The sequence below is a fragment of the Marmota flaviventris genome, chromosome 5, assembly GCF_047511675.1.
Source record: "Marmota flaviventris isolate mMarFla1 chromosome 5, mMarFla1.hap1, whole genome shotgun sequence".
Classification (NCBI taxonomy): domain Eukaryota; kingdom Metazoa; phylum Chordata; class Mammalia; order Rodentia; family Sciuridae; genus Marmota; species Marmota flaviventris.
This window is the reverse complement of record NC_092502.1, coordinates 32,713,218-32,738,047: the sequence shown is the minus strand read 5'-3', so window position 1 is coordinate 32,738,047 and position 24,830 is coordinate 32,713,218. Positions and strand designations below refer to the sequence as shown.

The 24,830-nt window shown below is 34.3% G+C and overlaps 1 protein-coding gene across 4 annotated transcripts in view; it reads right to left on the bottom strand.

The window, feature by feature from the left end:
* Aff4 (ALF transcription elongation factor 4) overlaps positions 1-24,830 on the bottom strand; it is an 88,265-nt gene that overhangs the window by 49,523 nt on the left and 13,912 nt on the right. For 2 of the 4 annotated variants that reach the window (XM_027949608.2, XM_071612090.1), the window contains exons 2-5: positions 10,226-10,352; positions 6,827-7,609; positions 4,931-4,975; positions 1,399-1,485 (exon numbers count right to left, since the gene is read on the bottom strand). In XM_027949608.2, the coding sequence (XP_027805409.2) occupies positions 1,399-1,485; positions 4,931-4,975; positions 6,827-7,609; positions 10,226-10,348 (1,038 nt within the window). In that variant the 5' untranslated portion in view covers positions 10,349-10,352. Of the gene's footprint in view, positions 1-1,398; positions 1,486-4,930; positions 4,976-6,826; positions 7,610-10,225; positions 10,353-10,743; positions 10,827-24,830 lie in introns of all 4 variants that reach the window. The other 2 variants (XM_071612089.1, XM_071612091.1) reach the window with 2 other exon arrangements.

Below are 24,830 nucleotides of genomic sequence, written 5' to 3'. Positions count from 1 at the left end.
GTTTGAATGTGAGAATGATCTACCTGTGACATCTGTCACCCCACTGACTACCAGGATTGATTCGGCTGACCGCTCCATGTACATCCCTCTGAATGCTGGGCACTTCGTAAAAGAGGACCAACCTTCTCGGATAAAAGAAGATGGTTCTTTAGTCAAGGGCATATGAGTAGCTGTGCTCCCCTGATAGAACCTCCAAACAAGCTCTCAAGATTGGTGTTCAGTAGTATCAAATAATGGTATACCTTTATGAGATAATGCAAGCAGGAGTATTGACTAACAGAAATCCTACAATGTACTATAACTATGGAGACTTAAAAGAATACATAGTGAATATGTACTCTAATACTTAACAATCTACTGCTTATTTTCTGCCCTAAATAAATGTATATGCAAATAAGAAGGCATGAACAGAGATACCCACTAAATAAATGTTTACAGCAATGAAAACTTGGTAAAAACTTAAATATCAAACTAGGATACACACACACACACACACACACACACACACTTCTCTCTCTCTCTCTCTCTCTCTCTCTCTCTCTAGATGAGTTAAAAGAAAAAAAACACCTTTACATGTAATAACATGGAAAGGTCTTCAAGACTATTGCTGACTGACTAATGATATAAAAACAATGTAGAAATAAATGATAAAATAGCTATATGTAATGATTACATACAAATAAATATATGTAGGTAAATGCTTATTAAAAAGACTTGCACTGGTGAGATGAAGGGGCAAGAATGGGGGAAAGACTATTATCATAGGTCCTGGTCAAATTTTTCACATACAGAATGTATTTTTATATTATTTGTGTAAGCATAAATTAATGTTAAAAATTAATCTAGTTTTAGATGGACTTGAAATTGTTGTTTGAGGACCTTTTTCAAAAAAAGTTTTTTTAGTTTTCTTTTTAGTTGCTGACAGACCTTTATTTTATTTATTTATATGCGGTGCTGAGAATTGAACCAAGTGGCTCATGCATGCCAAGCAAGTGTACTACTGCTGAGCCACAGCCACAGCCCGAGGACCTTTTTCCATATATGTAAGTATACTTGCTATGTTCTATGGAAAAGGGCTCCTCGGTCAACAGTTTGAGAAGCCCTTACACCTGTGGCCTATAATACCACAATAGTTTGCAATAGATATTGATGCCTTTTAAGTTTTTTCCCTCATATTGTCTACTAAGTTTTCTTAAGTACCTTTCAATTCAAATGATCTCAATTCCATTACCCTGTTTAAATTTCTCTATGGCAAATTGTCACTATCTGAACTTACCTATTTAGTCACTTATTTACTATCTCCCACTAGAGTGAGAATGACAATTGTGAACTCATATAACTTTAATTGAGCCACTTAGGCTTTTCTTACATTATCAAATATATACTTTATTTACTTACCTTAGTTGGAAAAGGAAATTTGGAAGGTTCTGTTTTGCATGGTGTATGAATAGCCGTTAGAGGGGGAGGCCATGAATGCGTCATCTCCTGAAACGTAATTATTACAGTTTGTTTTCAACCAGATCAAGGATAAAAACCTATACAGCTAAAAAACCAGATTTGTACTTATACATACTGGTTTCATGAATGCTCCTCCAAAATTATACATATTTAGTCAATAAGTACTAATGAAGCACAACTGTGTGCAAGTCACTATGAGGCTAATAATATGAAGGTAAGTAATAAATTCTCCCTGGCTTCAAGGAGTTTACAGTTATGATGATGAAATCTCAATAGATACAGAAAGCAGCCTGTAATCAAATACAAGGCACATAATAAAACACTACTAAATAAGAGTTTGTTGTGGGAATGGGAGGAAGAGGATAATGATAAGAAAAACAGCTAATATTTATTGTGTACCTTTAAGGGACCAGACACTGTGCTAAGTGTTTTACATATCTGTTACTCATTTAATACTCACAAAGCCATTATGAGGTAGATACCATTATTATCCTGTCTCTCTTTAGGATGACACTGAAGCACAAAGGTTGCTTATTCAAGGTTACACACTTAATAAGTAATGGACACAGAATTACTCCTTAGGAACCTGACTACAGAGACCATGTGCTGATAGGAAAATTTGGTCAGGTGAGAAAATCAGAAGGGAGATTTCAAAAGCACATGAGGAGGAAAACAGACACGCAAAAGACCCTAAGTCTGATTTCATTCACTGCTTTCTCTCTAATCATGCCAAATATGTCCAAGTGGGGTTTAGATTAGATCACAATTAGTATGTTAGAGAAGCAAGTGGGAGAGAAATATCAAACTTAGATAAGAAAGGAGTGTTTTATTTTTGGCATTTAGTTCAAAGTAAGTCATCAGGTAAATTAAAGGTAGTAAAATAATACTTAAGAATTTATCCAACAACTAAGCTGTAACCATAGTTGTGTAAAGATAAAAATTTCTAGGCCCCACACTTATAAGAGAGATTGTTAAATCTAGGTATCCAAAGTGACTAGATAGATTAGCCAACATCCATACAATGAAATACCAAGCAGACACTAAAATGAGAGATTTAACCACTGATATGAAATGATGTCCACAGTATACTGTTAGTGACAAACACAAATCATAATCCTATGTAAATGTTTATACATTTTAAAAAATGTATGGAAGGACAGTTAACTCTGGCTGCCCTTGCACAGAAGAATGACAAGAAGGGGGAAGAGACAAGGGTATATGATACAGTGTCTACTTGAACCTCTTAAAACAGTCACCTGCACATAATTGTTTTTTATGCTTTTACGATGCTTATTATTTCCTACATCCAGCTCTAGAATGTCAGCTCAAAAGGTACAACTATCATTATCACCACTGTATCTCCAGTGCTTGACACATAATAGGTAGTAAATTAGCACGCTTTGAATTAAAACCTCAAATTTTTTTCCAACAAATACACATACTTCTAGAATAAAATTTTTCCTTAAATTCATAATGAGATTCATACAAATCAAGTGGAAATAAAAAATCTGAAGGAAACTTGGACCTGAAGTTCCTTGCACACCGAAGACAGGGAAGGGGAAACAGAAATTCATGTCCCTCAGGTTTTTAGCATTGGCATTTAGTATCTCAATTACTAAAACACTCCCTATTGAAACCTATTTAACTATCATCAAGTGACTAAGCACCTATTACACACAGGGCCATGAGGCAAGCTCCATATATGTAAAATGTAGAATAAATATTGATCAGTAACATCAAAGAAATAATTAAATACAAAAAAATCTCCAGGTATTAAAATTCCATGCATTGTTGAGACACCGGAAAAAAAAAAATGTTAAGTAAGATTCAAAGGAAAGAGTTATCACTGTGGTCTGATCTAGTAGGAAGAAGGATTTCATAGGGATTCTAAGGAAAAAGAGGATCTATATACTAACGAGGAAGAAGGAGAAGCACATTCCAAAAAAAGCTTACTTTAAGGAAGTAAAAAAGCAAGAAAGTTTGATTTAGGGAAACCAGTTAGTCAAAAATACTTCATTAGTACTAGGAGAGGTTAGGACTAGCCCCAGGGAAGGCCTGGAATGTTAAGTTTGAACATAATTATTTCTATGAGTCTTTCAGAACCAATGAAAATTCTAAGGAAAAATAAATAAATTATAAAGACCAGAAAATGAAGTAAAGAATCTGGAAGCAATGCAGAAGACAGATAAATAGATGAGAGTGTGAGACTGTTACCAATTACTGAAGCTCAAGGTGGCAGAAACAGAAGGAAAGGAGTGGGTATGTTCAAGGAAATTTCAAAGTCTACACCTAGTTTTGGGATTAAATTTAAAGAAAGGAAGAAACTAGAGATAACCAGGATTCTACATGTAGAAGCATGAGAGAATCTAGGGAAGTCCCTAAATACAACTTTAGACATTTTGAGACTGAAGCAGCAAAGAGAAATTAAAATGTAGCCCTGTCAAGAAGTAATTAAGGGACATAAATCAAACCCAAAGACGACCAAAGCAAGAAAGAAAGACTGAATAGCTGTCTAACGAAGCCAAGAATGGTAGAAAAGGTAGGTAAAAGTGCAGGAAGAGAAGAGTCTAGAAGAATGCATCCATACTTAGAAGATAAGAAAAGACACAAGGCTTCCTAAAAGGCAGATAAAGAAAGAAAAGGAAGATGAGTGGGAAATATAAATAATTAAGTATAACAGAAGTCAAGGAAAAAAGAGGGTAAAGAAAATAAGAACTTAATTTAAGTCTTTGGATGAAAGAAAAAAATGACTTGGAAGATTACAATAACTAACAGAAGAAATGGGAGAGAAGATGGTAGGAACAGCCAACACAGGCAGTCTCCAAAGTATCCACAGTAAAATGCAAAATGCAGCTCATAAAAAACAAAAAATACTAGTAACATGTGACTGACAGTTTTCTCCTATGAGCAAAAAGCAGTCATTGTCACTTACTTAATTCACCAGAATTTCTTTTTCCTACCAAAAAATGTATTTTATTTGGTCATGTGCAGATTTTAAATTTATTCAGCAAACATTTACAATGTACAGTACTCAGGATGCTTTTTATCAAAGGATTTGACAAGTATGTTCAGATGAATTACAAAGCAAGCTATTTTCAACATGTGAATGGCTTAATTGATAAATATTGAGTTTTTTTAACATTTCAAATTATTAACTGATAATAACCCTGAGAAAATGTAGCTATATTTGGTTTCTTCTTCCTCTTTTCAAGGCAGACTGAGAATATAGTTTGTTTTACTGAAAAACAAAGCCAACTCTTTGAAGGCAAACAGAAAACAAACCATGTGATTGAGAACCTAAGTATAAGCAGAATAGAGTCAATTATTTATGATGGACATGATCAAGTTACACATATAAGCAATCTGTTCCTTCCGATCCTTTGTGAAACCTAGGTAAAAGGAAATAGAAGGGGGAAGAACATCATAATCACACAAAAGAATTAAATGATTAAAAAAAAAAAAAAAAACTTACTTTAAGAATTTCATCCACACAGCTCACATCACCAGAAGCTGATGCCTTCAGAAGGAAAAAAAAACATACATTAGATTTGAAGTAATATATTACTAGACTTTTAGTATTTACTGCAGATTTTAAATCATTAGACATTATATAAAATTTAATATTTATTTTTTAGTTATCGGCGGATACAACATCCTTGTTTGTATGTGGTGCTGAGGATCGAACCCGGGTCGCACGCATGCCAGGCGAGTGCACTACCGCTTGAGCCACATCCCCAGCCCCCATTATATAAAATTTAAAGAAATATTTATGAGGGCTGGGGATGTGGCTCAAGCAGTAGCGCGCTCGCCTGGCATGCATGCGGCCCAGGTTGGATCCTCAGCACCACATACAAAGATGTTGTGTCCGCTGATAATTAAAATATTAAAAAATTCTCTCTCTCTCTCTCGTTAAAAAAAAAAAAATTTATGATCCTACTACTTTAAATCAAAATACTTAGAATCTTTAGACTAATGTCCTAATTCAAATTTTTTAAGCACTAGAAAATTCTAGCTATATAGTCTGGGGAACTTTATAGTTTTTCAAAGATTTTTTAAATTTTGTATTTATTATACTTTAAATAATTTAAATAATTCTTAAAATGAAAATTTTAAAATGAATTTTTTAGGTGAGCAGCTTATCCAGAATTTGAAAGTTCAATAATATACAAAATAATCATAATACTGAATATCACATTACAGACACAAAAGAATTAAAAACAAACATTACTGAAAGACTATTGGTCTGGAACACAACAGACATTTTATTTTACATAGTTGATCTTAAATTATTTGTGCCTTATTCTCAGGTACAAAGAGGAATTAAAGAGTTGAACTTAAGTCTAACTCTAAGGATGATGCTGTTTGAAGAAAGAATAAATTACCACTTTACAGTTCTCTGAAGAGAAATAATTAGGTGACAAATGAAACTAACATTGATTTTCTCAAGGCCACAGGAAAGACTAAATGTTCTCAAAACTGTGTTTTATGTATCCCTGACTCTTCCCACCACTATTTTGAGCTATGAGCTAAGATTTTTGACTACTGACATTATTATTTTTTAATTTTTTTATTATAGAAACTACATTTTAAAGATAAAATTTCAGCCAAGCATGGTGGCACGTGCCTATAAAACCAGCGACTTGGGAGACTGAGGCAGGAAGATCACAGATTCAAAGCCAGCCTCAGCAAAAGCAAGGCACTAGGCACTCAGTGAGACACTAACTCTAAATATAAAAATACAAAATAGGGCTGAGGATGTGGCTCAGAAGTTGAGTGCCCCTGGAGTTCAATCCCTAGTACAAAAAAAAAAAATAAAAATAAAAATAAAATTCCAGCTATTTCATAATAAATACTCACTTTTTTCGTATTATTATTATTATTAGTAGTAGTAGTAGTAGTAGTATTCTAAACATCATGTTTTGGTATGCAGAATGATAGCATCCAAACTACATATTCCCACTGCCATGGACCTAGAAGCCCAACCATTTACCACCATGAACCACAGCCTGAGTTATCACTAAAAAATAGAGATTTTTTTTTTTTAAATACAAAAGAAAACAGGGTATATTCCATAAACTCAAAAGCAAGAAATCTAAGGTACTGATGGATAATGTTTTCATTCTATAACTGACTTGACATCTTAATATTTGAAATGACACTTTCTATAATTCCCAAGAGGGGAAGCTCATAGCTTTATGACTCCCATTTGGGAGTCAACAAATAAGCCTTTCCTTAATCCTACTTCCATCCCCATCTTTAAATATATTCCTTGCTACTCAGGTAAAAAGACAACTCAAGTTCACTCATTATTTCATAGTCAATTATTTCACATAGTAACAAAATTCAAAGCTCCAAATATGTGACTTACATCCAGTGGTTGGGAAGGTATTTTCAGCTTGGTAAGATGTGCTTTGCTGCTGGGCTTCAGCTCAGTCATGCTGTTGCCATGGGATTGGCTGCTGTAGTGCTCAGAGGATAGCTTTGGTTCCATGGACTCCTGTCCATCCATGGGCCGCACATAGGCAGTGGGTTTCTGTAACATTGAACTGGACTTTGACATCAACGAAGGTGGGAAAGACTGATTTGAGTGCTGCCCACTTGAAAAAGGTACTCGGGAAGGAGAATCCCAATTGGCATCGGGATCCCTAGGTGATTTGGAACGCTGATGTTCCTTGCTATGATGATCATTTCCATGAGACCTGGAATGACTAGAGCTTAATGAAGAAACAGCCTGGGGTTTTCCAGGGCTAGAAGATCGTGATTTGGAGTGTTCTGATCCATGCTGGCTTTTTTTCCGGCTACTGCTATATGAGTCACGGTCATGCCTCTGGCCGGTACTATTAGTGGCACTGCTACTGCCTGCACTGGTCCTCTGGCTACTATGTCCACTCTGTAAGCCTGAGGACCGTTTTTGAGACTGAGAAGTGCTGGGTGCAGGTCCTACTGGAGTCCACTTGCTACTCTGATGAGAGCCTCCATGTCTCTGTTCAAAGAAATTTGGGTTTGATTTTTCATCTGCTGTCGGTGGTACAGTAGGCTTGGGAATTGCAACAAGCTTCGGTATTGATCTGTCTCCTATGAAATCCTTCATTTCATCGTAGTTTCCAAGCATACTCTGAATACGACTTGATAACTTATCTTCTTTGCTAGTCTGCAAAAAAGTGTAAAATTAAATACATTATTAGCATAATCAGGAATAAAATATGCTTTTAAACTGACTTTCTAACCTTCAAGTAGAAAGGGACTTTCAAAGGGAGACTTTACCTCACACCTTAGTTAACAAGTGCATAAATTTGATAGTGAAAAACAATGCATCAAAAATGTCTGAAAATGACCATGTTAAATACAAATATCCTATTGGACATTCAGTAATACACAGAATACTGGACTGGGGATATTGCTCAGTGGTAGAAAACTTGCCCAGCATACACAAGGGCCTGGGTTCAATCCCCAACACCACAAAAAAAAAAAAAAAAAAGAGGGGTGGTAAAAAAATTTATAAAAGCTAACATTCATATTTTAGTAGTCTGAGAAAACATCGTATTTCTTATAATTCAATGTTATAGTTAGGAGCAGAAACCAAAATTTACAGAAACAAGTATTTTTTAAAAAAATTTTAATTCAGGCTGGGTCTGTAGCTCAGTGGCTGAGCACTTGCTTCGTATGTATGAGGCACTAGGTTCAATCCTTAGCACCACCACATAAAAATTACAAATAAAATAAAAGCATGCTGTCCTCCTACAACTACAAAAATTTTTTTAAAGATTAACTCCTTATGTTACTGTGACTTATCAGTTAATAAAAGTCATTTAAGGGGCTGGGGTTGTGGCTCAGTGGTAAGTGCTAGCCTACCATGCATGAGGCACTAGGTTCAATCCTTAGGACCACATAAAAATTTTTTAAAAAATAAAGATATTGTGTCCACCTAAAAAACTTTAAAAAAAAGGTCATTTAAGCATAGAAATTCCGATGATGAAGCTTTAAATTCTGGCTATTAACTGACCAATAAATAATCCAACTTATAAAGTCAATACTTTAAAATTTCAAAGAATTATTCTTCGTAGTAAGAAGGTCCAAGATATCTATAAGCTTTAGTACTTTTTTCACATCCATATATATTGAAGAAAGTTAACTGGTTATATTAAAAAGAAATCAAGACTGAACCACTTCTATTTATTTGGAGACTGGCAAATATCAGTAATGACTTTAGATTGCTTGAAAAATCTGACCCTATTAATAAACGAGAGGTAGATAAACAACTACTTACAGACATTGGGATCAGAAAACAAATCCAATTCTTCATAGTATAATTACAAAATAAATGATAGTATGATTCAAAAATTTTGAAGAAAACTCTTAATTTTTTTCAATAGACCTTTAATTTCTAATTTAATCCCCGACCCCAAATCCCTAAACTAGGTTTGTATTACACACATATAAATAACATCAGTATGACTTTAAATTGGAAAAATCCTTAAAAGCTCTGAATAAAAAGCTTAACAAAGTATATAAATGGTTTGAATAAACACCAAATATTACAGGGGTAAACCAAAGATATGTTACTACTTTTAATATTTCATCAGGAAAAAAGTCCAACACTCAATCTCATAATAATACTGCAATTACACATAACATAAGCCTTTAAAATCAAGTTCAGTCAGGCACAGTAGCAGTTTATAATCCCAGTGACTTGGGGGGCTGAGATAGGAGAAACGCAAGTTCAAGGCCAGACTCAGCAACTCTTGAGACCCTTGGTAACTTAGTAAAACCCTGTCTCAAAATAAAAAATAAAAAGAGCAGGGGGTGTAGCTCAGTGGTAAAGCACCCATGGGTTAAAGTCCTAGTATCAGCCCCTTCCAAAAAAAACGTTGAAAGGAAATCCAAAGTCAAATCAAATGTTAAAGAGACATCCATCATCACTAAAGTCATACTAGAGTCATCAGAAGTGCTAATATTCAGTATTCTTTGTAATCTCAAATCAAGTACAGTATGACAGTAATAAAAATTGACTCAATTTATTGAACACCTCTGACAACATGCTTTTATATAAGTCAGATAGTTAATTAAGCATTAGGTATAATCAAAGAAAAAAAATCAGAGAATTTTACAATAACAGAAAAAGAACCAAACTGATACTGAGGACAGAATTTATTCAAACACACAATCAATGAAATTTAGTAAACTAAGTAAGTAAATAATAAGAAATAGGGAGAGAAAAAAAGCATCTATGAAAATCATCTTTGACGAAGGAACTAATAGACAATAGAGTTGATTGAAAAAATTTTAACTCAAGGCTCAAAGGGTAAAATGCTTGCCCATGGTCAGCTGTCTAGCCACAAGTATAGAGATAAACGTTTGAGCCAATTCACACCACATTTTTTAAAAAAATATTTTTCAGTTATAGATAAACCAAATACCTTAATTTTACTTTTTCATTTTATGTGGTGCTTAAGATTGAACCCAGTACCCCACATGTGCAAGGCAAGTGCTCTACCACTGAGCCACAACCCCAGCCCTCATACCACATTTTTAAGAGTACAGGATAGTGAATTCTTCAAGCTATGATAATTATTTTGTGTAATTTATGCAATAAATTATACGTAAAAAACTTATTTTAAAAAGTGTGTTCTATTTAGAAGAAAGGGAAAAAATGTAAAATGGTATTCACAATAGTAATTCTTTTTTAATACAAACACTCGATTTAAAACATTTTAAAGGCAAAAATGTTATATAAAGGGGGAAAAAAACATTCAGAAGGATAACTTACGACTTTGTATGGTTCAGCAAAGAGAGGAGAGCTAGGTGGGAAGGCGTCTTCACCCTGCTGAATTTCCTGATTCCGCCTTTCCCGTTCTTTCATACGCAGCACATTCCGGTCTTCACGGTTCATGTTGCTATGAAGAAAAATACAATTTTTACATCACAAAAACAAAAGCAAAAATTAAATTTTCTGAACTGATTTGGTAAGTCAAACTAGAATCAGAGATTCCCTATTGACTTTCAAGTAATAACAGGGATGAATACTGAAGATGGGTTTTGGCAATGGTTTTTATCAAGAAATACCAAGTGTCTTCCACGCTATCCAGAGAAAAAAACACTAGTCCAGTATATTAGAACCCATCCCCTCTATCAAAAAAGAAAACAAAACAAAACACTTAATTTTATCAATTGTGGATATGTGTGTGTGTGTGGATGTGGATGTGGATGTGTTTGTGGTCCTAAAAGTCGAACCCATCTACCACCGCCTCCCCCAGGGTTCAGTTCTTTTCTCTACTTTGCATCTACCTTATCTTGATTTCTTTCTGTCCCAAACACAGCTTCCTTGGGGTCCATCCTTATGGCAGTTTGTTGCTGTTGTTCTAGATTCCCTAAAAAACGACATTTCTGCTCTAAATATATTAGTATTTCAAGTAACACCTCAATAAACGACAAAACTGAGGGCTTTCATTGACAGAATCTAATATTACCTTTGTTAGTAACTATAATGGAAAATTGTATTGGAAAAGTTCTTTAAGATGGTGGAAAAAATGGGAGCGTCATTTCTACAATCCTGGCAGTATACTGTATTTGCAATAGAAGAAACCAAGGAAAATGGCTTATTTATAAGCAGTAGGGATTTTGGTTAAATAGACAATGATGAAAAAGACTGTCAAACCCTGAGATGAGGGGAAGAAAGGGAGGAGGGAGAGGAGGGAAGAGGAGAAGGGACATGAGGGTGAGGAAGAAGAGGAAGAAGATGACGACAACCTGTTGCATGTCTAGCCTACAATTTTAAAGCAAATCAGAAAATTAAAGACAATCAAGACTGAGGGAAACTAAAATTATAAAATCAGAATGGCCAGCAGAACCAATATACCCTTGAGGATTTTTATTAGTCATTAGAGCATGAAGACAAACATCCAAAAATAAAACTTCCTGATTTGTACAATTTAGACTCATACAAGTGAAGCAATTCTATGTCAAAGAGAAAGAATGTTCTAAGTATTTCATTTGTATTCAAGTTGTTTCTTATTTGAATAATATTCTAATAAGAATATAAGGTATTGCAAGATATAGAACTATTATATGATTTCTTTGATTTTCCTAATCTTTAGCACCTTACAGAACCAGTAAGTAGTACTGAATCTTTAATAACATAAAATATCAACATTTCAGTATTCAGAGAATAAAACCAAAGAACATATTATCCTTCAGTATATCTGGACCAACTAATACAGTTATAAACATCTACTTTTTATTTTTTAATTCAGTTTATATCATTAACAATCAAATTTCAATTAGGCCTCTTACACTATGGTGCACTCAAGATACAAAGTTATTGGGCCGGGATTGTGGCTCAGTGGTAGAGTGCTTGCCCAAGCATGCGTGAGGCACCAGGTTTGATCCCCGACACCACATAAAAAAAATAAACAAATAAAATAAAGGTGTCCAGGGCTGAAGTTCTGGCTCAGTGGTAGGGCACTTGCCTCGCATGTGTGAGGCCCTGGGTTCGATCCTCAGCACCACATAAAAAATAAATAGATAAGATAGATAGATAAGCAAAGGTATTGTGTCCATCTACAAATATATATACATGTATGTATACACATACATATATTAAAAAACAGTGTCCATCTATAACTAAATTTTTTTTAAAAAATGCTACAAAGTTATTTAGAGTCTAAAGGGCGCGTTAACTATCACTTTCCTTAAATTTCCTAAATTCAAATATTGACAAATCAAATGTAGGTATATTTCAGTGGTAGAACAAGCACTTAGCATATACCAGGCCCTGAGTTGAATTATCACCATCACAAAAAAAAAAAAAAAAATCAGAAAACTTCTTAAACATTAAATATGATTTAATGTTACATAATTGAACAGCGCTAAAATAATCCTTCAAGAAATATTTGTATAAGCTGGGTGCAATAGTAAGCACCCATAGCACTAGTTATTTTGGAGGCTAAGGCAGGAGGTTGGCTTAAGCCTAAGAGTTCAGGGACAGCCTGGGCAATTCAGTCAAATCCCATCTTAAAAAAAAAAAAAAAAAATGAGAGAGTTCAAGAGGGATACTGCATTTTTGTTGTAAAAATAGATGTGATTCCCTGAATAAAACTCCTTCTGCAATTTAACACCAAAGAAAATGTTTTCTTTTCTGAAGCAATGAAGTCATGGAACTGAATACTCCACCTTTTTTCTTTTTTAAGTTGTTGATAGACCTTTATTTTATTTATTTATATGCGGTGCTGAGAATCGAACCCAGTGGCTCACACATGCCAGGCAAGTGCACTACCACTGAGCCCCAGCCCCAGCCCAAATATTCCATCTTTTAATAAGACTGCCAGGAAACTGATTGCTTATAAGAATAAATAAATACCCTGGTTATAGATTTTACTTTCCATTTCTTTTCTGACTTATTTTTTGTATATAATTTATGAATTCCATATTTTCCTCCTGTGTCTCTGAATATCAATATCTCTGCCTAAAATAAATTTTAAAAAATAAAGTTTGCTTCCACATGAATAATTCTAGTAATCTCAACTCAAGATTACTAGAAAAGGGGCTGGGAATATGGCTCAAGCGGTAGTGCGCTCGCCTGGCATGCGGGTGGCGCTGGGTTCGATCCTTAGCACCACTTACAAATAAAGATGTTGTGTCTGCCGAAAACTAAAAAATAAATATTAAAAAAAAAATTCTCTCTCTCTCTCAAAAAAAAAAAAAATTTAAAAAAGATTACTAGAAAAGTATAGCTCTGCTTTTGATATCCCCACAGGACACTTGCAATTATTGTACAGAAATAGGTTCAATTAAAATCAGCACACTGTTACATCATAACAAAATCTGTGGAACTAGCTTTTTGTTTTTGTTTTTGCTTTTTGGTGGTGGTTCTAGAGACAGAATTAAAGGTCTCACATGCTAGGCAAGTGTTCTCTCACTAAGCTACATCCTCATTCCAAGATTAAATATTTTTATTACTTAACTTAAATTGTTTTGAGTACCTACACAAAGTATTTATGTTAAAAGGATTCATTAATTATAAACAATACTCTATGAAGAGAAAAAAAATTCAAAGAAATCTTCAACTTTTTTTAGTAGGTTTGGTGCTGGTAATGATAATGGTGTAACAATGAAACTGCTACAATTGAGCAAATGAACAGTAAATTGAGTTTAGAGGAACCACAGATCTTACTATTAGAAAAGAGAGAAATAAATAGAATAAGGAAGAAAAAGAACACTGGGATAGTAGCATTATGAACTTGTAGGTTTAAAATAACATATATAGGGCTGGGGCTGTAGCTCAGTAGCAGAACACTTGCCTACCATGTTGTGAGGCAGTGGGTTCAATCCTTAGCACCAAATAAAAATAAATAAAATAAAGACATTCTGCCCATCTATAACTACAAGAAATTTTTCAAAAAATAAATAAAATAATATGTATACACACACATGTATGTGTATGTATGTATGTATCTCGCTGGCTCTATCCATGTGTATACATACATACACACACACCACATATATACATACATACACACATACATATACATGTGTATGTAGACATATACATATGTGTGTATATACACACACATGCACACACACACACTTATTGCTCTATCCACTGGAAAAGTATAAATACAGTGATATCCAACAGAAAGGAGAAACTCCCACATCTGCATTTTGATTTCTAACATTAGTCCCCACTAAAAAGAAAGAGAACTTCTTGGAGAAATAGCAGGTACCAGGCTGCAGCAGGGAAGGTAATGCTCAAAAACAGGTTAGAGGCATAGCAAAAGGGCACAGGAATCAGCCTGAAGGGGCTCTTGCTGGTCTTAAAAAACATTTCTACATCAAGCCTGGTGCGGTGCATTCACCTGGAATCCCAGCAGCTCGGGTGGCTAAGTAAGGAGGATTGGGTGACTAAGTAAGGAGGATTGTGGGTTCAAAGCCAGCCTCAGCAACTTAGCGAGACATTTAGCAACTCTGTGAGACCCTGTCTCTAAATAAAATATAAAAAAAGGGCTGGGAATGTGGCTCAGTGGTTCAGTACCCTTGGGTTCAATCCTCAAGTACAAAAAAAAAAAAATTCCACATCAAAATGAACAATGAAAAGAACTGAAAATAAAAGAATCCCTGACTACCCAACCATAGTAAAATAAAAATTAAAACAAGAAAGAAATACCCTTTTTTATGAAATAACAAATGTAGACGAAATAAAAGGATTAGAAAGTCACTGTTTGCAGTCACTGTAGCAATAACTGAAGCAAGAATCATCAATGATGGCATCAAAAACCCATTGAATGAAAAATTTGGGGAAATAGGACATTTAGTATCACCTCATAGACAATTAATTATAAAGAGAAAAAAATCTTTAAAATAGAAAAATACAGTAAACACTAAATTAACCAAGAGATGAAATATTAATATGGGAGAAACTTACATTATATCTCCTAAAGTGATGCACTGAAGACACATCAACACATAGGTAATCTACAAATAAACCTAATTTGAGGAACCTTCTGCAAAACTAGCCTGAATTCTTAAAAAATACCAATATCATGATATTAAAAAAGAAAGGGGGATGAAGATTAATTCTCCATTAAAAAATAATTAAAACCTACATATAATATATGACCTTTCATTTCCAAAATTCTTGATTCTGCATGAGGATGCTTCTCAAGGACATTACTGGGAAACTTGGGGGAAATATGAATATGGACAGTATTTCAGATATCTTATCAATGTTTCTTAACTATGTTAATCACATTTAGTTATGCAAGAGCTTGTCCTTGACTCTTAGCATATACATACTGAGCAAACACATCATGTTCGCAACTCTCAAATGGTTCAGACTGTCCAAATATATATCTAGTATATTTAGTGTGGTGGGGTGAGGTGAAAGAGGAAAAGGAGAAGGAGGAACAGAGCTGCAGCAATTACAATAAAGCAATTAAAACTGGTCCTCCTGGGTAAAGAGTAGATGGATATTCATTATACTTTCCTTATCAAGTTTGAAAGTTTTTGAAATAAAAGGTGGGAGGAAAAAGGTGATAAAAGTCTATGAATTAGAACACCAGAGGTCTTTATAGAATTTTTCATTCTCGGGATTTACTATTACACTATCCCTTCCCCTATGGCCTAAAGAATTTCTCTCATGCTTAAGCTGAACCACCCTTACCCTGCCCTTCCAAATTCACAATGATCATCCAATTTTCCTCAATTCCTCCTCTGAATCATTATTTACTACACTTGAGAAAGTTTCACTGCAATACCATGCCTGGCTAGGAGACAACACCATTACCAAAAATCAATTTCCTTGGGCTAAATGAGCACCCCCAACTTTTTCTAAAGCAAGATTCAATATTTATTACTTATTTACTTAGTAAATATGTCATAGCATCTACTAAAATCCTGAAAGACCAGTAAACAGAAAGTACTGGGGAGAGAACAGAAACAAAAATACTTTGCTACACTAAACAGTAAATTTATTATAAAGGGCTGGGGTTGTAGCTTAGTGGAAGAGCACTTGCCTAGCATGTGTGCGGCACTGGGTTCGATCCTCAGCACCACATAAAAATAAATAAATAAAATAAAGGTATAGTGTCCATCTACAACTAAAAAATACTTTTTTAAAAAATTTATTATATCACTGTTATCAAAATAGCATAATAGTGCCCAGAAATTAACACACTGATCAGTAAAACAAAATAGAGATCAGAAATAAATTCAAAGACACATGGAATTTTGATAGTTAACAAAACTAACTGAATATGAAAATTATTTCACTTAATAAAAACAATAACCAAGAGTTAAGTACTTTTTTAATGTGCCAAAGATAAAAAAATAATGAAAGCAGATTTCAAACCCAACCAGAAAAAAAAACAGATGAATTATTCAGTTGAGCAGCCTCACTGACAGTATATCCCACAGAATTAAAAACATAGATTATTTACTATAGCATGGTTTTACTGGAAGAATAGATGAAAATAACTGAAAGCCCAATCAAACAGGAAGAGTCAAATAAACTATGGTCCATCCATATGATAAACTATCAACTTTTAAAAGAAATTAGGCAGATCTTTGTCAATTATCTTGGAGGAATTTCCATACTTTCATTTGAGAAAAAGTAGATGCAGTCTTACACACACACAGACACACACACACACACACACACACACTGTACCATAATGTGAATTAGAGAAAAATTTTTTTTAAAAAATGGCCAAAAGCCATTGTGCACATGCACATGCACACACACACATTCCACATGCAGCAGTGCATTTGATTCTAAGAGCTAAGATAAAAGGAACAAAAGAACTATATTTATTTAACTTAATTTAACCAATCCCTTATATTTACTCAACTGTTCACTTTTCTTTTGGCTAATGCTATAATTAAAACTGTTCAAACCAGGTATGATGGCACATGCCTGTAATTCCAGCTACTTAGGAAGCTGAGGTGGGAGGATCACAAATTTGAGGCCAGCCTCAGTAATTTAGCAAGACTTTGCCTCAAAATTAAAAAAAAAAAAAAAAAGTAAAACTTCACAGGCTGGGGCTGGGGCTCAGGCTCAGCAGTAGTGCACCTGCTTGGCATGTGTGAGGCACTAAGTTCGATTCCAAGCACCGCATATAAATAAATAAAATAAAGGTCTATAAACAGCTAAAAATTTTTTTTTAAATAAATAAAACTTCACTTTTTTTCTCTTGGCTAACACTAGAATTAGAATCACTACAAACAAAACTTACATAAAAACACACACAGGTTCTAATGAAAGTTACAGAAACAGAAAAACAATAGATAAAAGCTCATTATTTTTTTAAATATTACCAAAATTACAAATCACCCTAATTTATATATATATATATATATATATATACATATATATATATATATATTTGTAGATGGACACAATACCTTTATTTGCTTATTTTTATGTGGTGCCAGGGATGGAATCCAGTGCTTCACGTTAGGCAAGCACTCTACTACTGAGCCCACATCCCCGGCCCCTAACTATTTATTTAGAGTAAATAAATCTATATTTATCTATATCCTCTATTTTATCTATAAAAATATATAAATCTATATTCATCTATATCCTCTATTTTATCTATAAAATAGAGAATATAGATAAGAACCAGATAGGGCTGGGGATATAGCTCAGTTGGTAGAGTGCTTGCCTCACATGTACAAAGCCCTGAGTTCAATCCCCAGTACCACCCCCACAAAAAAAAAAAAAAAAGATATAACTCAAAATTATATAAATTATAAAATTTATATAAATTATAAAAAAAATAACTCAAAATTCTGAGGAGGGAAGCACAAGAAAATTGAAACCTGAATATCCAGTTTTCCTACACAGAATGTAGACTGTCTCCTGATGTAGATAAACCTTTCTTGGTCCTCAGTAATCGTTTTGGCTAGTCTTACAAATGTAAATAAAGAGAACCCTCTCTCCAACTATACATTTTTCAAAAGAAATATATATCTCAATGGTCCAGTTTTTCCCATTATACAATTAATTCTTGCTGTATGTTCAAAAACTACTGAGAAAAGTATAGTATTGTGTGCCAGTCCCAAGTCCCAACTACCTAGGAGGAAGACGCAGCAGGATCACTAGAGCCAGCCCAGGAGTTTCTGGCCAACCTGCGCAATGTAGCTAGATCCTATCTCAAAAAACAAACACAAACAAACAAAAAAACTCTTCTATGGTTAAATATAAAGCAGAAAAAAGGATCAAAATTTCGCTCCCTCCAAATAAACTATTAACAATGTGAAGAGAAATATAATCATACACGTTTTTGTATAGTTTCTATTTTTGTTTCTGTTTTGATAAAAGTTTTCAATATACTATTGCCCAGGCCAATCCAGAATTCCTGAGCTCAAGTGATCCTTCTTCTGCCTTGGCTTCCTCAATACCTGGGTCTACAGGTATGCGCCAGTGCACCTGGTTCACATGTTTTAAATGTTGTAGAGATTATTTCACATATTAAGTCTTATTTCATTTAATAAACAACAAAAATTTCTCACTGATACACATAATGCTCCTCTCATACTTTTAATGATCGTTAGTATATATTTAACCAGATACCACCTCATAGATAATTGGGTTATATCCAGAATCTAGTAATACAAATACCATAATGAACGCCCATAAGAGCGCACTCTATTTTACCTTGGGATAAATTCCTATATGTGGAATTGCTGAGTCAAGAGTATATGTTATACCATTTTATCAGTGAATTAACCATCCCACTAACAGGGTATAAAATTGCCCTTTAACCATATCATTTTCAATGGAAGTATAATGAGCCTTAAAATTGTACCAAAGGATGGAAGTATAAAAAAACTAGTGTCATCTGCTTATTTCATTTATTCAACAAATATATGAGCTTAACTAGAATTGCTGGGCACCTGCCAGGAGATAAGATAAAATGACAAATGACACACAGAAGTTTCTTAACTTTACAAGAGTCAACTGCATTCCACTGAATTTCTCTGATAAGAGGTTTGAGGGCATTAGCCTTTCCACATGTGACCTAGCTGTTTGTATTTCTTCTTTTGTGAATCATCTATTCAAGTTGTTTGTCCATGAAAAATGAAAGTGATAACTATGCTTTTCCAATTTGTATCTCAATGAGAAACACAACATGAGATTTAGATTAAATAGTATATTAAACTGTGTATCCTAACTCTACTGATTTTCAAGTCCCCTCAGGGGCCTCCTTGTCCTCCAGGCTTACTCCCAAACTCTACCCTCGGGCCATTCCTAAACTTTCTTCAATCTCTGCATATTAAGATAACAAACCTCCCTGCAGTTGTCATAAAGTGTCAATACTTTCTCCAAGCCTCTTATTTGTTTCTGAATATTTTCTTTCCCTTCATCTAGATTTACACCTGTTTAGTCCCTGGAGTTGTCAGTTTTTGATTTCTGTGAGGTAACTATAAAATCTTAGTAAATAAATTTAAATTTCTATACTACAGACTCTGTGCTATCTATATCTTTTTTTCTGTTATCTAGCCAGGTAGAGTGCCTTATCTGAAGGGTTTCAGATACTGGAGTTTTTCCAGTTTTGGAATCTTTACATAGACTTTGCCAGGTGAACATTCCTAATCTGAAAAACTAAAATGCTCCAAAATCCAAACACTATCCCAATCCATATCAGATTTCAGATTAGAAATACTTAACCTGTATTCTAAGAAACTCAAATTGAGTCTTACTATAAACAACATGGGATTTGGGTACTAAAGGAAGGAAAGGGCTGGCTTTGGCAGGCAGCCTCCACAACCTAGTATAGTTAGGTCACTTTTAACAAGATTCCCACTAGATGCTTGAAACCAGATAGTACGTGAACTCTACATACACCGTTTTTCCCACAAATACAAATCCATGATAAAAATTTAATTCAGAAGGCTAAGGACATAGCTCAGTTGGTACAGTGATTGCCTTGCATGCACAAGGCCCTGGGTTTGATCCCAAACACCACAAAAGAAAAAAAATTTAATTCATAAATTAGGTACAGTAAGAGACTGACAATAATAGCTAATAATAAAAGAGGGCTGGGGTTATGGCTCAGTGGTAGAGTGCTTGCCTTGCCTGTGCAAGGCCCTTGGTTCAATCCTCAGCATCACTTAAATAAATAGTTATTGTGTATAATTACATATATATATATATATATATATATGTATATATATATATATATATATGAATGAGAATATCAAGACAAACCTTAGTTTTGAAAACTTAGTGAGACCCTATCTCAAAATTTTCAAAAATTTTAAAAGTCACATGGTATGAAAAATAAATAAATAAATAAGTACCAGAATGTAGCTTAGTGGTAGGGTACCACTGCACTCAATTCTAGCTCAATGTTTTCTGGTGCAACATGTTACAACAAATTTGATGCTTTTTCCATCTTAACTATGCCCCTTTCATGCACTCTGACAGTAAGTTTGGCACTTAGAGATGTAATAACAAAAGTAACAAATTTCTTTTTCTTCTTCACAATTTCTCAGATTTGTTCTTACCATAGATTTTGAGAACTTTTACATTTTATTTCAAGGAACCACTTAATGGCTAACAATATAGAGCCATTAATAAGTAAACTCAGGGTTTCTTGAACACAACACTATAATACCACAACAGTTGATCTGACAACTGAGACAGTCTAAGTGACAAACAGGAGGGTAGCATATACAATGTAGATATGCTGGACAATGGGATGATTCATGTCCCACCTCAAATGGAGCAGGAAGGTGTGATTTCACAATAATATTAAAAAGACTGTTCAATTTAAAGTGAATAAATTATTTCCAGATTTTTATTTAATATTTTCATATCCTAATCATCCATAGGTAACTGAGGGTTGAATGCAGGTAACTGAAAGCATGGAAAACAAAACCACAGATAAGGGGAAACTAGAGTGTTATAATTCTCATCCATCTTCTACTAGCAACTCCATCCTAGTCAAACTGCATTTTCAAATTAGGAAGAGAGGCTACTTCTCAGTCATTTATATGAAAGAATGAAAGAATGAGTGAAAGAAAGAAAGAGAGAGAGAGAGAGAAAGAGAAAGGAAAGAAAAAAGAAAGAGAGAGAGAAAGAAAGAGAGGGTGAGTTAAGTATTAATCTCAGCCAGGAATGGTGGTGCATGCCTGTAATCCCAGTGATTGGGGAGGCCAAGTTTAAAGCTAGCCTCAGCAATTTAGCAAGTTCCTAAGCAAAAATCTGTCAAATTTTAAATTTCTTTCAATCACTCAACAAACTAGGAAAAAAACTTCTCCAATCTAATAAGGGGCATTTACAAAAAACCCACAGCTCACATCACATTTGAAGGTAAGGGTAAATAGTTTCCCCGAAGATCAAGATGCCTGTTTTTATTGCTTCTATTCAAAACTGTACTGGAGAGGTTCCTGCGAGAGGAATTAGGCAAGAAAAAGAAATTAAAAGGCATCTATACTCGAAAGCAAGAAGTAAAATAATGATAATGTATGTTGAAAAATCCAAAGAATCCACTAAAAATCTATCAGTTAATTATCAAGTTCAGCAGGTTGAAGAAAAGAGGGTCAACAACAACACAAAAAATCTTCTGCATTTTTATACAGCAGCAATAAACAAACCAAAAATGAAATTCCATTTATGTGAAAAACAATTTCACTTGTAATATCATCAAAAGGAATAAAATACTTAGGAATAAATTTATTGATAAGTATTTTATTGCAAACTACAAAACACTGTACAAACTACAAAACATTATTCGAAGAAATTAAAGGAACACCTAAACAAAATGGAAAGTCAGCCTATGTTCATGGACTGAAAGATTTAATGTTAAGAGGCAATAACTCACCAAAGTGATCCACAAATGCAACCATAATCTCTATAAACATCCCAGCTGGCTGGGCACAATGGCGCACACCTGTAATCCCAACAGCTCAGAAGGCTGAGGCAGGAGGATCAGGAGTTCAAAGCCAGCCTCAGCAAAATTGAAGCAATAAGCAACTCAGTAAGACCCTGTCTCTAAACAAAATACAAAATGTGGCTGGGGATGTGGCTTAGTGGTTGAATGCCCCTGAGTTCAATTCCTGGTCCCAAAAAATAGAAAATCCCAGCTGACTCTTCATAGAAACTGACAAGCTGATCTTAAAATTCATAGGTATTCTGGATCAAAATACCAAGACTAGCCAAAATAATCTTGCACAACAACAAACTTGGAAAAGTGCACACTTTCCAATTTCAAAATGTACAACAAACATATAGGTCAATAAAATATTTCAGAAAGATTACTAACATACAGAATTGATTTTCCACAACACAAGAGTGCTACTAAACAATTTTAAAATGAGCAAAGAACTTGAATAAACATGTTTTATTTATTTTTTATTTTTTGCAGTGCTGGTGACAGAATCCAGGACCCACAGCATGCTAAAGCAAGCACTCTACCAAAGAGCTATATCCCCAGGCTGATGTGAATTAATATTCCTTCAAAGAAAATATACAAATAGCCAAAATACACATATGAAAAGATGCTCAATTCATTAGTCACTAGGGAAATACAAATCAAAAACCACAGTGAGGGCTGGGGATGTGGCTCAAGCGGTAGCGCGCTCGCCTGGCATGCGTGCGGCCCGGGTTGGATCCTCAGCACCACATACAAAAACAAAGATGTTGTGTCCGCCGAAAACTAAAAAATAAATACTAAAAAAAATTCTCTCTCTCTCTTAAAAAAAAAAAAAAAAAAAAAAAAAAAAAAACCACAGTGAAATACTTCACACCCATTAAGACACTTATTTAAAAAAAAAAAAAAAAAATCCAGATGGGCTGGCGCATGCCTGTAATCCCAGCAGTTTGGAAAAGAGGATCACAGTGGACTCATTGGCACACGCCTGTAATCCTGGCAGCTCAGGAGGCTGAGGCAGGAGTTCAAAGCCAGCCTCAGCAAAAGCAAAGCACTAAGCAACTCAATGAGACCCTGTCTCTAAATAAAATACAAAATAAGTCTGGAAATGTAGCTCAGTGATTGAATGCCCCTGAGTTCAATCACTGGTACCAAATAAATACCAAAAAAATTAAAAAATTAAAAAATAAATAAATCCAGAAAATAACAAGTGTTGGCAAAGTAGAGAAACTGAACATTTGTGTACTGCTGGTAGGAACACAGAAAAATGGTGGTTCCTTAAAAACTTTAACATAGAATTACCATATGAAACAGCAATTTTACTCCCAGGCATATACCCCAAACAATCAAAAGTAAGGACTCAAATCCTGTACACCAATGTTCGTATCAACATTATTCACAATGCTAAAAGATGGAAACAACCCCAGAGTTCATTAATAGATAAATGGTTAAGAAAAATGTGGCATATACACATAATAGAATACTATTTGGTCATAAAAAGGAATGAAATACTGATACACTCAACATGAATGTCCTTGAAAACACTAGGCTATGTGAAGTAAACTAGACACTAAAGGACACACTGTATGATTCCACTTAATACAGGCCTTGGAATGGGCAAATTCATAGAAACAGAAGGAAGAACAGAGACAGGGGCAATGGGGAATAACAATATTGTGTACTATTTGTAAGAATTTGTTTTGTATGATAAACAACTAAAAATAGGGGCTTGGGAGCTGGGGTTGTAGCTCAGCAGTAGAGCATTCGACTAGCACATGCAAGGCAATGGGTTTACTCCTCAGCACCACATAAAAATAAATAAATAAAATAAAGGTATTATGTCCAACTACAACTTAAAAATATATAGATTTAAAAAAAAAGAATTAGGGGCTGGGGGGTGTGGTTTAGTGGCAGAATGCTCGGTTAGGCAGGGGTTCAATCCTCAGTACCACATAAAGATAAATAAAGATATTGTATCCATCTACAACTAAAAAAAAAAAAAAGAACTAGAAATAGTGGGGACAAAATTGCACAAAACGCCACTGAATTGTACATGTAAAGTGACTAAAATGGCATATTTTATGCTATGTATATTTTACCATAATAAAAAAAGTCAGCATAGTAAAAATAAGAATTTAAATACGCATTTCAATTAATCAGAAACTCATCTTCTACAGTTTTTATAAACACTAGTATTAGTTTTAAGACTTTTTAAAATTTTAAGTTTTAAAATTTTTAATAGGTGCACAGAATCTATTACAATGTTTCTTTCTTTTCCCCCCTCAATTACTGTCTTAAAAATTATCCTACTAGAAAATGGGGCCATTCCACTAACACACTATTTGAGTGATTTAAACTCCAGAAGTCAAAATGAGACTTGAGCCAAGATTTCAAGTATTTTTAAACTCAGTATATTACAACTGCTACTCAATTATAACTTTACCACAACACTGCATTTAAAGCCTCATGAGTACAGGAACCCCTGTGTGCCTCATTTGTCAGGAGTTTTCTACCCATGAGAGCCTGAAGAGATCGCATCCTACAAGGGAGGAGAACAAAGGTTGCACACCTGGAGATCAAATGCAAATCAACAAAACATCAAGTTCCAAGATTATGTTTCATAGAGGGATTCTTGCCCAAAAGTTAGTTAAGATATATACGTATATATCATGACTAACATATATACCATGACTACTATGTGATATATATGATATATGTCTTATTTATTTATTTCCCCCATCCCCAGTGTTGGAGATCCAACTCTGGACTTCACATATGCTAGGCAAGCACTCTCCCACCATGCTACACTGCCAGTCCTTAGTCTTCAGATTTAAAATAATGTGGTGAAAAATATGAAAGATAACAATTCCATATTGTTTTTGCTTTCTTAATAACAACTTTTTTTATATTTTTTTTTAGTTGTAGTTGGACACAATACCTTTATTTTATTTATTTTTATGTGGTGCTGAGGATCAAACCCAGGGCCTCACACATGTTAGG